General features: G+C 33.9%; 1 protein-coding gene across 2 annotated transcripts in view; it reads left to right on the top strand.

The window, feature by feature from the left end:
• Positions 1-12,479, top strand: part of pdzrn4 (PDZ domain containing ring finger 4) — a 104,969-nt gene that overhangs the window by 78,173 nt on the left and 14,317 nt on the right. For both annotated transcript variants that reach the window (XM_073946718.1, NM_001082923.2), the window contains 2 exons: positions 9,245-9,489; positions 12,243-12,345. In XM_073946718.1, coding sequence (XP_073802819.1) covers positions 9,419-9,489; positions 12,243-12,345 — 174 coding nt within the window. In that variant the 5' untranslated portion in view covers positions 9,245-9,418. The remainder of the gene's footprint in view (positions 1-9,244; positions 9,490-12,242; positions 12,346-12,479) is intronic.

The following is a 12,479-nucleotide window of genomic DNA, read 5'->3' on the forward strand; positions in this document are numbered from 1 at the left end:
ACGATATTTATTGTGGCAATAAGATCATAACTGTACTATGCATTTACAACGTGGCCAGATTCATCTATGTAAACACGAAAACAACAGTAACATTATACCAGACACTGTAAAAATGTTATTCCCAGCCACCAGACATTCCTGACAGGGTATTCAAGTGTCATCGAGTGTCAGATGTTGTGGGACTGCTATACAGGAGTTATTATTAGGAATTATAGATAATTAAATGTAGTGTGTGTTTTTTTTTTTTAAGCATGATGGTAAAACATGAACGGCGTTATGAATGTATTAAAACATATGCTTGTTTGTTGTAAAAATTTGTAATAATGACATAAATACTTGTGCATCTCCTGACTTCCATGTGCAGCCATGCTGCTGTTGTAGATGGTGTATTCTGAGAAATTTTACTGATCCAGCTTTACGCCTTTAAGCTAAAGAGAATTGGGACACCCGTACCCCTTCATGTGAGTGCACAAAATAATGGTTAGGGGTAAGGGGAAGGTCTAAGGGGTAGAATTATGCCTGAAGTGGGAAAATATGTAAATCTTTAGTAATAAAGTTTAAATTGAAGTACTTAGTTGAATTAAAAATAAAATTAAAAAGCAAAATATTTTTTTAAATGATTAAAAATAGACAAATAACACTGACACTTTGCTGTTATTGGAGAATTTTTAGCATTTTGTTTTATTCTAGTATATTCAAGTATTATTGCAGTATTAAAAAATATTTGGCTTGTCCAAAATCACATTTTAGTTCTTAAATTATATTTACCGTGAATGCACTCTGATTGCACTTGTTCAGTTTTCACACCAAGTTCATAATGATGGATAATGCGAGAATACAGCATTGAGTCTGATTTTAATTAATTACCCAAAATTATTATTGTGACTGATCTGCTCAATTTAATTGTTTGTTTTCAGTCTGTATGCCTGAATTATACTTCTAATGAGACAAAACTCCATTTTTGCCACAACACAGCAACAGTCATTTACACCAGATTTCACTTTCCTCACTTTTTATCCCTCTCTCACTCGCTCATGCATTTCTTTAGGGGACTAATTGCCTCTCATTAATTTCTTGCCACGCTGATTAATCAGTGCCGAGACGACATGGAAAATAGCATATGCAAATAGTTAATAGTCTCTTTCTGAATATCTGAATAGTTAACGAGTTAGTTATCAGTCTCCGAGTAAATCTAATGAAGAAAATGAATTAGAATAATAACAGACTGTGAGACGGAGTCAATGTGGTTTCTCTTCCAGCGAGATGATGGCTGTCGAAAGGCGTTTTATAGGCTCCTGCAGCTGTGTGGAGAAAGAAAACCTCTAAAAGCTAAATGCAGATTTTTGATAGGAATTATGTGTTGTAATAATAAGAGAGTCCTTCTTTGTGGATTAGACTTCCATGTGGCGTCATCATTGAGCTCCGGCAGTGAATAGATGGAGGACCGGGTCTTTCACCATGTGCTCAGTGCTGAGATAAGATGCTTTTTTGTGGTCATGAATGGAGAGCGTGTGTCGGATATTGTGTTTTCGCTCACACATGATACCCTGAAGAATCTGTTATGATTGCTTGACACTTCCCAGGTGGGATTTCACTATCATATGCTCACATGCCTTTATTCCTTTTGGATCCACAGTGCTAAGAAACTGAAAGCGTGACTTTGTTATAAATGGCATATAATGGACTGTTGGACTGAAAAAAAAAAAAAAAAAACGCCTTGTCCCACATAATTCCTTTTATGTTGTCCCTACACAAATCGATTAAGTTAACTTAATTGTTTTTACAATTTAAGTTGATTGAACAAACCAATAAAGTTATACCGCTAAAAAAAACTCATTTTAAATAATTAGTTTGAACAAGCAAGAGTGTATGACTATTATGCATACTGTGCATGTGATGCATATTTCCCCATCAGCAGCATCGTGTGTGTATACTTTTATGACTGTGCTTTCAATCCATGCACAGTGCTAACATGCTTTGATTTTTATTTATTAATTAATTTATTTTATTTTATTTATTTTTTGCACCAAGTTTGTCCATAAGGTACAAGTGACAAAGATGCTTTTAAAGCTCATTTTGAGGAGAAGAAGCACATACATTGGTCAATTCTGGTGGATGTGTATATGCTTATTTATTATAAATTAATAAATAAATAAATAAAGACAATGGTGCACACTGAAAAGGTGATTAGTGATCAGTTAAGTGAGTAAGCCTTAAATATGACTTTACTTAAAAGAAGTAAACCTGTTGTAAAACTTGGAACTGTTAAGTTGACTTTACTTTCATTTATTTATTTTCCTTCGGATTAGTTCCCTATTTATCAGGGGTCACCACAGTGGAATGAACCATCAACTATTCCAGCATGTGTTTTACATTACAGATGCGTTTCCAGCCGCAACCCAATACGGGGAAACACCCCTACACTCTCACATTCACACAAAAACATGTACACTAAGGCTTATTTTGTTTACCCATTTACTTATAGCATATGTCTTTGGGCTGTGAGGGAAACCGGATCACCCGGAGGAAACCCACGCCAACACGGGGAGAACATGCAAACTTCCACTTGTCCCAGTCTGGACTCGAACCAGTGACCTTCTTGCTGAGACGACAGTGCTAACCACTAAGCCACCATGCAGCCTGTTGACTTAATCATATTTTTATAATGATGCATATAGTTTGTTTATTTTACTTAACGCAACAGGTTTACTCCCTTGTTTTAAAGTAAAGTCAGGTAATCACTTTAAAAACAACGGGTTCATTCACTTTATTAAGTAAACTAATTTTATTATACTTTAAAAACAACGTTTTCATTCACTTTTTAAAGTAAACTTAGCTAATTGCTTTAAAAGCAACAGGTTTACTCACTTTTTTATATGAAATCATGAAGCTTTTTATAGTGCATCTCACAATTACTTGAAATTGACGGTTTATATACATAAACTGCGGTCAATCACTAAAAACAGAGCGGCAGCAATTTCAAACGGCGGCGGTATAAGCTCCGGCGGTAATGGCCACTTTGAACTCTCACCTACTGTATCTCTTCTTTTAAGATTTTCAATGTTGTAATGTTGCGTATTGGTGTTCGTCACAGTTTGTCACTGGTGGAAAACATAAAACAGGATTGCATGATATAAATGTAAAATTGCGAGAAAGCCTATAAAGGATTTTCTCTCAAAATTCAGGAACAAGTTGATTAACAAGATTGCGAATATTCAATCGAATGAAAGATTGTAAACTAGAAATTGTGTCAAATTGTATATATATTTTTCTCTAAATTGGCAAAAAAAAATAAATGTCATATGTGTTTTTGCATTTTCATCATTATTAAGCTTCTTTGCTACCCAAAGTCAGTTTTTCAAACATTCTGTGCCACTTTATATGTTGACGTAATGCAGTTTATGTGTGTTTGCCTCTAGCTGTAGCTTTTTCCATCATTTGGTCGCATTGGCCAAGAGGTTCTCATCCAATTCTTATCTCCTATGCCACATGTGTTTAAACACACACACACACACACACACACACAAACACACACACACACACACACACACACACACACACACACACACACACACACATACACACACATACACACACATGCAGTCTTATCACATCTTCTTGCTTATCTCACCTGCACCAAATCATTCAGCTTGAAGAAAATAAGCAAGCCTATAGATATGTGTCACCCGAAGAGAAATGACCCAAATATGACAACACACACACATACACACACTTGTACCCTCCACCATGGCCATAAGTGTGATTGTGTTCTCCACTTCAGCATTCAGATGCACACGCAGTACTCTTGAGGCAGCGCTGCTATTATAAGTCTGAAATCAATATGACGTGTGTGAGGTGACGGTGCTACAGACCTTGTTATCAAACCCAGGTGGCATCTGACCTTTTCTTAGTCGTGTATTGAGGTGAAATGTGGAGGTGGGTTTGTCGGTGCGCGGCCGCCACGTTTCATTGACGTTAATGACCTTTAAATTCATATCGCTGCGGATCAACGTGAACTTCAGAGTTTCTGCAGCCCGCTGATCTTTTAGACAAGATTTAAATCTATAGAAATCGATGGGCTGTTTTTTCCAGTGGTGGCATTTCATTGACTTTGCGTAATTTTTAAACACTTTTCTAAGACGTTAATTACTGTGAGTAGTATAGGCAACTTTGAGAATCATACATATCAGGGTTATTAACTGCTGAAATGCACATATTTACCTGGTTTTAAAGGTGTACATTGTGACTCAAGTTAGTAAATTTTAATTCTTTTAGTATGCATTGTTAAAAGATTTTAACATGTTTTTATTAATATTTCTATTAAATATTATTTATTTATATTAATTATATGTATAATTATTACATAAATAAAAAAAAACATTCTAGCTATTAAACTCAATCTTTAGAAATGTAATATAATTTCTTCATATTTCATATATTTTCTTTTTTGTTTTGTTTTGTTAGTGCTATTGAATTCAATTTATTTAAAGCATTGCATTGCATTATGATTCAGTAATGTGATTTTAGTATTAATACTACTGTACTGTATTAGTACTGTAGTAATATGTGATTTATTCTGTTATTAATAATTTAATTAATTATGTTTTTTTTTTTTTGCTATGCGCTTTAGCATCTATTGCTATTATTGTATTTCCTACAACACTGTAAGAAAAATAATGTTTATTTAATAATAAAAAAACACAATTCAATGTTATTTATTTATTAACTTGCGGTTTTCATTCATATTTAAATTAGTTTTATTTTTATCTATTTTCAATTTTCCTAAATTATTTAGTTTAGTCATTGTTAAAATAATGAAAAGCAAAAAATAAACAAATATTATTATAATTTTTAGTTGTTTTTGTATACAAAAAAATCAATAATGAATATAGATGAGGTGTCACGGTGGCGCAGTGTGTAGCACAATCGCCTCACAGCAAGAAGGTCGTTGGTTCGAGTCTCGGTTGGGTCAGTTGGCGTTTCTGTGTTTGCATGTTCTCCCGGTGTTCACGTTGGTTTCCTCCGGGTGCTCCGGTTTCCTCAACAAGTCTGAAGACATGTGGGATAGGTGAATTGGGTGAGCTAAAATTATCCGTAGTGTTTGAGTGTGAATGTGAGTGTGTATGGATGTTTCCCAATGATGAGTTGCAGCTGGAAGGCCATCCACTGCGTAAAACATATGCAGGATAAGTTGCTAATTTATTCCGCGGTGGCGACCCCAGATTAATAAAGGGACTAAGCTGGAAAGAAAAGTAATGAATATAGATGAGGAACAAGCCTTTATATAATCTTAATTATATATAATTAGATCATTTTTATTTTTGTTTGATTTATGCACTTTGCTAAATCTGCCTTCTGAATTTCAGTAGTCATGTCAAATTGGTAACTAAATCTATCATCTCAAAAACATTGCAAGAATTAGATGCTTTGTTTCCAGTGAGGACTTAGAGAAACTTATTCATGCTTTTATCACCAGCAGAGTGGATTACTGTAATAGAATCCTCACCGGCCTTCCCAAATAGACAGTTCAACCAGAACACAGCTGACATAGCACAGCTTTCCTCAGGTCTTTGAACTGGCTCCCGGTTACATTCAGAATAGATTATAATGTATTATTATTTGTCTATAAATCACTAAATGGCCGAAGACCTCAATACATTACAGATATACTCGCTTAATACAAACCTAACAGGTCACTCAGATCATTAGGACCAAGTGAATTAGAAATTCCAAGAGTTCAAAACAGGGTGAATCCACCTTCTGCTACTTCGCCCCCAACTGTGCTAAGTCCAACAGATGACACTATTATGTCTTTTCTTTTCATTTTCATTCCTTGAAAATCTGTTTTAACACATTTTAATCTGTTTTTATCTGTTTTTAATCATTTTTAAGTCTTTGTTGTTTTTATTTTCTTGTCTCTTTTTTTCTTGTTTATGTAAACCAGTTTGAATAACCATCGTGTATCAAACGTGCTATATAAATAAACTTGCCTTTCCTTCATCCATCACAATGTCATGTTTTAGTGGGTGTAGGAATATGCTTGTCTTTTTATTATTATTCCCCAAACATATTGTCTTGTTTTTAAACACACATAACTCTCTTCATGCAGACAGAAGTGTGAGTTAAGTGTGTGAGCACAGATAAGCGAGTGTGAGACCCAGCAGGTGGAGCATCTCTGTGCATATTTAGTCTTTTCCCCAGTTACTTCTGGATTAATTGGTCCATCTGGATGATCTCCTGCTCTTTATTCTATTGTAAGGACTTGATGAATGTCTGAGAGCAAAGGTCCTTGTCATGTTGTGTTGGATGTTGAGGCCATTCTGGAGGTTTACTTGACAGCCTGAGGCAATAAATGCTAGGTGCTAACCTGAAACAAAGAGAATACAGTAGATGGAGAAGGTCTAAAGGCCAGTCCTTGTTGTTTCCTTTTAGAGGCACTGTGAAATGAAAATAAGGAAGCTTCTGGAAGTTGTGTATAATTAGGCTGGTTTTGCAGGATCCACACAGCTGAAGGAAAACAGATGTGATGGTGTGACCTCGTTTGTTAAAGAATTGATGACAGAGTCCACAAGAAGTTCTCCTTTATGTTCAGTTATGTTTTGAATAGTGTCACTTTGAGATTCTTTAACTATATATATATATTTATTGCATTGCATTGTTTTAATGATGAAGGATGACAACATCGATCGGATCCAAATGCAGCTTTTATTAAGAGTAGTGAGGCAGGCAAGGATCAATAGAGAAGCAGATGATACCTACTAACGATAATACAAATATTAGTCGATGTAACAGAAGGAAAGTTCTTCATAAACATATAAACAAAACAAAGGGTTAGAACACATCTAGGCAAGACAATAAAAGCTTTTAAAAACGCACATTAGATTAACAAGATTCAGCAATGGATGTGTGTGTGAATGGTCTCTACAGTCCATGTATTCAGTGGTGTTGAACTGCAGCTATGTATGTAATCGGGGGTGAGCTGAAACTGGTGTGTGACTGCAGGACATAATGGGATTTGTAGTTTGGTAAATTGACAGGGAGTGTTCTCTTGCAGTTATTTTATATATTTATATATATTGAAAATCATTTTCCCAGATAATAATTCTTAAAAGGCGATCGAGAAGCAACACGACTGACAAAAATAATTGCATTCGCAACTTTGCGCGAGCAAAGCAGTTGAATACCGAATGAGAGGATAATCACTCGCGCTAACAGCTGAGGTGATGCACACGACTGTTTATAAGGCGCGCGCGCTCCCGTTTCCTTTTGTGAAGCAACTGTGTCTAGAAACACAACTGATACGATCGATTCTCTTTCAAATAGACTGAACAAAAAGGGAGGAACATGCACTTACAGTCTTGCTGCTTTCAAGAGTTCCAGAGTTGACTTATTGCACCAGTTGCTTTTCGATTTAACCATACTTTGAAAATATAATTTATGGGTCATTATTAATTTTGCGATGATCCTCCTTTCATTATCACACAGTATGTTTTTACCTGCTTTCTTTTGCATTAATATGGTTTAATTATATATATATTTTTTACAATAACATTGCTTTAATGGGAGAATAACTCCCCATTTATGTGTAGTTAACTGGTGATCTGGGACCTTTAGCCAGGACATATGACTGTGCATATGTTTTGTTAAATAAAAAGTTTAGTATTCAGCTATATTTTGCATGTTTTCACGCATTTAAAATTTGTGGCTAAGAAATAATTAACTGTTTATTTATGGTGTGGTCAGAGATAAATTGGATAAACCCTTCATTTTGGGCTCTGAAAATTATAAAAACTAATTGTAATATATGAAACCCTGACCCATCTGCTCATGATTATTGAGCGAGCTCATACATGATACACAAAAAGTGAAATGAATAAGGAGGCATGTAGAGATAACGCAAACTCTAAATCAAGTAATTTTAGCATGTCAAAGTCATATTTATGTGTATAAAATATATTTTCCCAACAATAAAATTGTGGCTAGTGAAAATGGCGAGTGGCTAGTAATTTTGGAAAACTACTAGCCACAGTGGCTGGTGATCAAAAAAGTTAATGTTAAGCCTTAAGTTATATATATATATATATATATATATATATATATATATATATATATATATATATATATATATATATATATATATATTATAGTTTAATTCTGACTGACTGACTGACTGAGCAAAATAATAGTATGACATTCCTGTCTTTGATAAATTTACTGGTATATCACGTATATCTCTTTCTGATACACTTTGACTCTTTTCTTACTTTCTATTGATTTTTGTTGGTTTTCAGTGTTTTTGAAGCAGTCCAAAAAAGTTTACACACTTTGAAGTCTAATCAGAAAATATTTTGAGCAGCACCATGTACTGCGGGCAACTGACCTGTCATTTCTATATGAAGGTAAAGGGTTTTGTGTGTTCCCTCGGGTCTGAGTCTGTCCTAAATAACTGCTTGAAAGCCTGAGGACTCTGGGATATATAACAAGCTCATTTAATTGGTGTGTCAGTGAACTGGTGGATGCGGGTGAGTGGATTCTGATGAGTCTTTGACAGCTTTCAGGTGCAGTGTGTCAGATGTCACTATCATTACTCACACACACACACACACACACACACACACACACACACACAATTAGGAAACACGTACTGTAGATCAGAGCTATGAGCATGGGCATGCTGGAACATTAATAGAAATAATTATGATACGTTTTTGTTAGTTTTTAATGAGTGTTTTATTGTTTTGAAATAAATCATTGTTTTAAAATATATTTTGATTTATATTTTTAGTTGAAATTAATTCATTTATTTATTTATTCATTTTATTTCATTTCATAGCGTACATATTTTAAGGCTATTCAATTTAAAATATTTTTTATTTTGACTTTTTTATTAATACATTTTTTAAAAAAAATTATAATTATTTATTATTTTGTTTAATATTATCTATATATCAGGTCTGGTATGCTTTCATTAAGATTCTCAGGCTTCTCTTTAAACAATAAAAACATTTTTGTTTTTATAGGCTATTTAAAGAAGTAAATAAGTAATTTAATAATTTAATATTATACATTGATTATATTTCACTTCAAATATATTTAAAAAAAATTATTTTATTGCTTGTAATTCTTCGACTTATAGTACTACTTTATTTGATTGATTGATTGATTGATTGATTGATTGATTGATTGATTGATTGATTGATTGATTGATTGATTGATTGATTGATTGATTGATGTCTTTCTGCAGGTGAATGGTCGTGAGTTCTCGAAGTCTGGTCATGATGGGACGGTGGAGGCCCTGCGGAAGGAGCCGATCGTGGTGCAGGTTTTAAGACGTGGCCCATCGTCTGTAACCCAGAGCCTGCAGGAGGTTTGTGTGGTGGACGTTTGCACTCAGACTGACATCACCTTTGAGCACATCATGGCTCTGGCTAAAATGAGACCCTCGACTCCACCGGTGCCAGACATCTGTCCATTCCTGCTGTCCGACAGGTAAATCAACAGCCTGCCTCCACTCCTCAGTCCTTCTGGACTTTACATTACATTTACAGCTGATTATTACATTTAGACCTGATCCATTCACTGTAAAGTTTATTGTGCAATATTTTGCATTACTAATATATTTATTTAGATACGTTTATATTTTAGTAGTTTGAATATTGTAATGCTTAGCACATAAAAATAAACATTATAAACATATATATATATATATATATATATATATATATATATATATATATATATAATTTATTTAGTATAATACTACAGTGTTGACATCCAATTTACAGAACTTTAACTTAATAATTTTATAATCGTTTATTTAATAGTTTTACTTTTTATTTAGTATTCAGCAATTTAAATAAGTCAATAAAATATATAAAATACATGATATTTTATAATATATAATTTTAATGTATTATATTATGAATAATATATTTACATGATAAATTTATAATAGAAATTTGTGTAATGTTTATATATAATTTTTTTATATATAGTTTAAATGTGTAGTTTAGGTTTAGTTTTGGTTTATATTTGTCATTGTTACATTATTAATAATTTATTATGCTATGTCATATATTTGTCTAATTTATTATAATTTTATTTGTCTAATCTAATTTGTCTTATTTAATATACATTTATGTATTTGATTATGTATTTGATATTTTTTTAATTTTTATATTTGCTCAACTTTCTTTTATATATTTGTTTGATGACATTTCCTTTTACAGTGTCCTTGTTACATGCTCCATGTATTTACTACAATGACAATAAATTATCCATACTTAACTAAGTAGTTAGTTATTATTACTTAGTATTTAAATGTATAGTTACACTGTAAATAGGACACATATGATATAACCTTTAAAGATATTTTATGTTTCCAAAATGTTATAAACAGTGAAATTTTATACAATGTTTTAGAGAAAAGCTACCTTGTAAATGTCTTAACCGTCACAGTTTGCATACTAACACATGTGCCATCATCAGTGTGTGTGTGTGTTATTATCATAAATATCTTCTTCAGCAGGCTACAGTCGTAAAGCCCTGATCCTGTAGAAACAGGCCCACCGCCGTCATAAAAGTCACGCCAGGGTCTATGTGTAATTATTGTAGTGTCTTCCCTTATCCATTTCCAGTAATGAGCAGAACACAGGCTGATTAAAACCTAATGGAGCGCTAAAATATCAAACATGCTGGCGCAGAGCTTTCTCTGCTGCTTTATACTCTTTTACGGCCCTTCAGCAGATGATCGGCCACCTCTGATTATTTACATACTTGTGTATCTGTGTGTGCATGTGTGTTTTCTTTGCTAATCTGTTTGCGATGATAAAGTACAGATAAAAAGTGCTGAAATGTGCTTAATTAAATCTTATTTAAGAATATTTTAATAGTAATAAATGTGTAAATGTGGCCTAGCAAAAATAAAATCAAGAGAGGAATTAATGGTTTCCTCATACTGAGACATCTTCTAATGCATGCACGGTCCTAGAGAACCGCCAGCTCTGCTCATTTCCCATGTCTCTTTAACCAAACACAGCTGATTCAGATCATCAACTCATTAGCAGACACTGAAATACATGTAATGGGTGTGACAGAGAAAGAAGACATCCAAACATGCAGTGCTGATGGTCCTCCAGGAACATGGTTGAGAGAAAAAAATTCCATGAAGCAGTTTGTGTGACAGGCATTTTGTCTTTATTTTGGATGTGGAAGAAGGAGTTTATGCTAGTTTACATTTTACTCAAGAGAATGTGAATGGTCAGGCAAGCAATGGTCACAATTAAGAGCAAACAGAAGTATGCAGGCAAATCTAGAGTCGTAGTCAAATACACAGGCGATAGGTCACTACAGGCAGGCAGCAGACAACATAAACAAACAAATAAGACGAGGGTTAAAAACACGGCAAAGCAAGGCAAGTAAAACACGTGGTAATGTTCACAAAACTAATTACAAGACTCAGCACTGATGTGTGTGGGCACGCTGTATTTATAGTTTTTTTAATGATTGAATGATGAGCTTCAGCTGTGTCTGTGTGTGTATGTATATATAATCACCCAAACTCTGAACATGTGCGTGTGAGCGGTGCATGCCTAGAACTTGTAGTCAATATAATGGCGGATTTGTAGTCTGTTGCATTCTGCGTGTCTACCAGCAATCTGTAGCCGCTCGATCGCTGGTCATCATAACAACTATAAATCCATAGAAACTGAGAATTTGCAAGTTGTCTTTCTTCTGTCATAGCTCTATAATGTGCTGAAACAATGCTGTGTAAAAACACATAACATTGATTCTTGCATCCTAAGCACACATATTTGATTTTGCATTTACCATATTTAATGTGTAAAAAAAAGGAAATATCATAAAGGTGTATCATTCTTTCATTAATTCATTCATTCATTTTCTTTTCGGCTTAGTCCCTTTATTAATCCGGGGTTGCCACTGCGGGGTTGCCACCAACTTATCCAGCATGTTTTTATGCAGCGGATGCCCTTCCAGCCGCAATGTATCATAAAAAATGTAACCAGTGTTTTAGTTTAAATGAAGGAGTGAAATATCAGCCATTGATGTGTGAATATGTTCTGTTGATTGGTATTATTTGCGATTGCGGGTGTCCTCAGTCAAACATGTTCTGTTATCTACTGTGAGTTTAAGATTAATTTTGGAGAATCTGTAAATCTGAATCTGCCAATAAAATTACGGACATAAAATGACTTTCTTTTTTTTTGTGTTTTTTTCTGCAGCTGTCATTCCATTCAGACTATGGAGCATGAATATTTCGATTGTCCAGAATATGTAGCCAGCACTCAGGCAGATGTGGACAGAGCAGTTGAGTTTGAGTGTGAGGTGAGTAAAAATATTTTTCCTTTCTTAAAAATCAGGTCTTAAAGCGTTCTAAAATAGTTAAATTGTGGTCTATATAAACCTGCTGGTAACTGTATTATTAGGTTACCAGATAACAAATCACCTAGTAAACACAC

This window comes from Danio rerio, chromosome 4 (assembly GCF_049306965.1).
Source record: "Danio rerio strain Tuebingen ecotype United States chromosome 4, GRCz12tu, whole genome shotgun sequence".
NCBI lineage: Eukaryota > Metazoa > Chordata > Actinopteri > Cypriniformes > Danionidae > Danio > Danio rerio.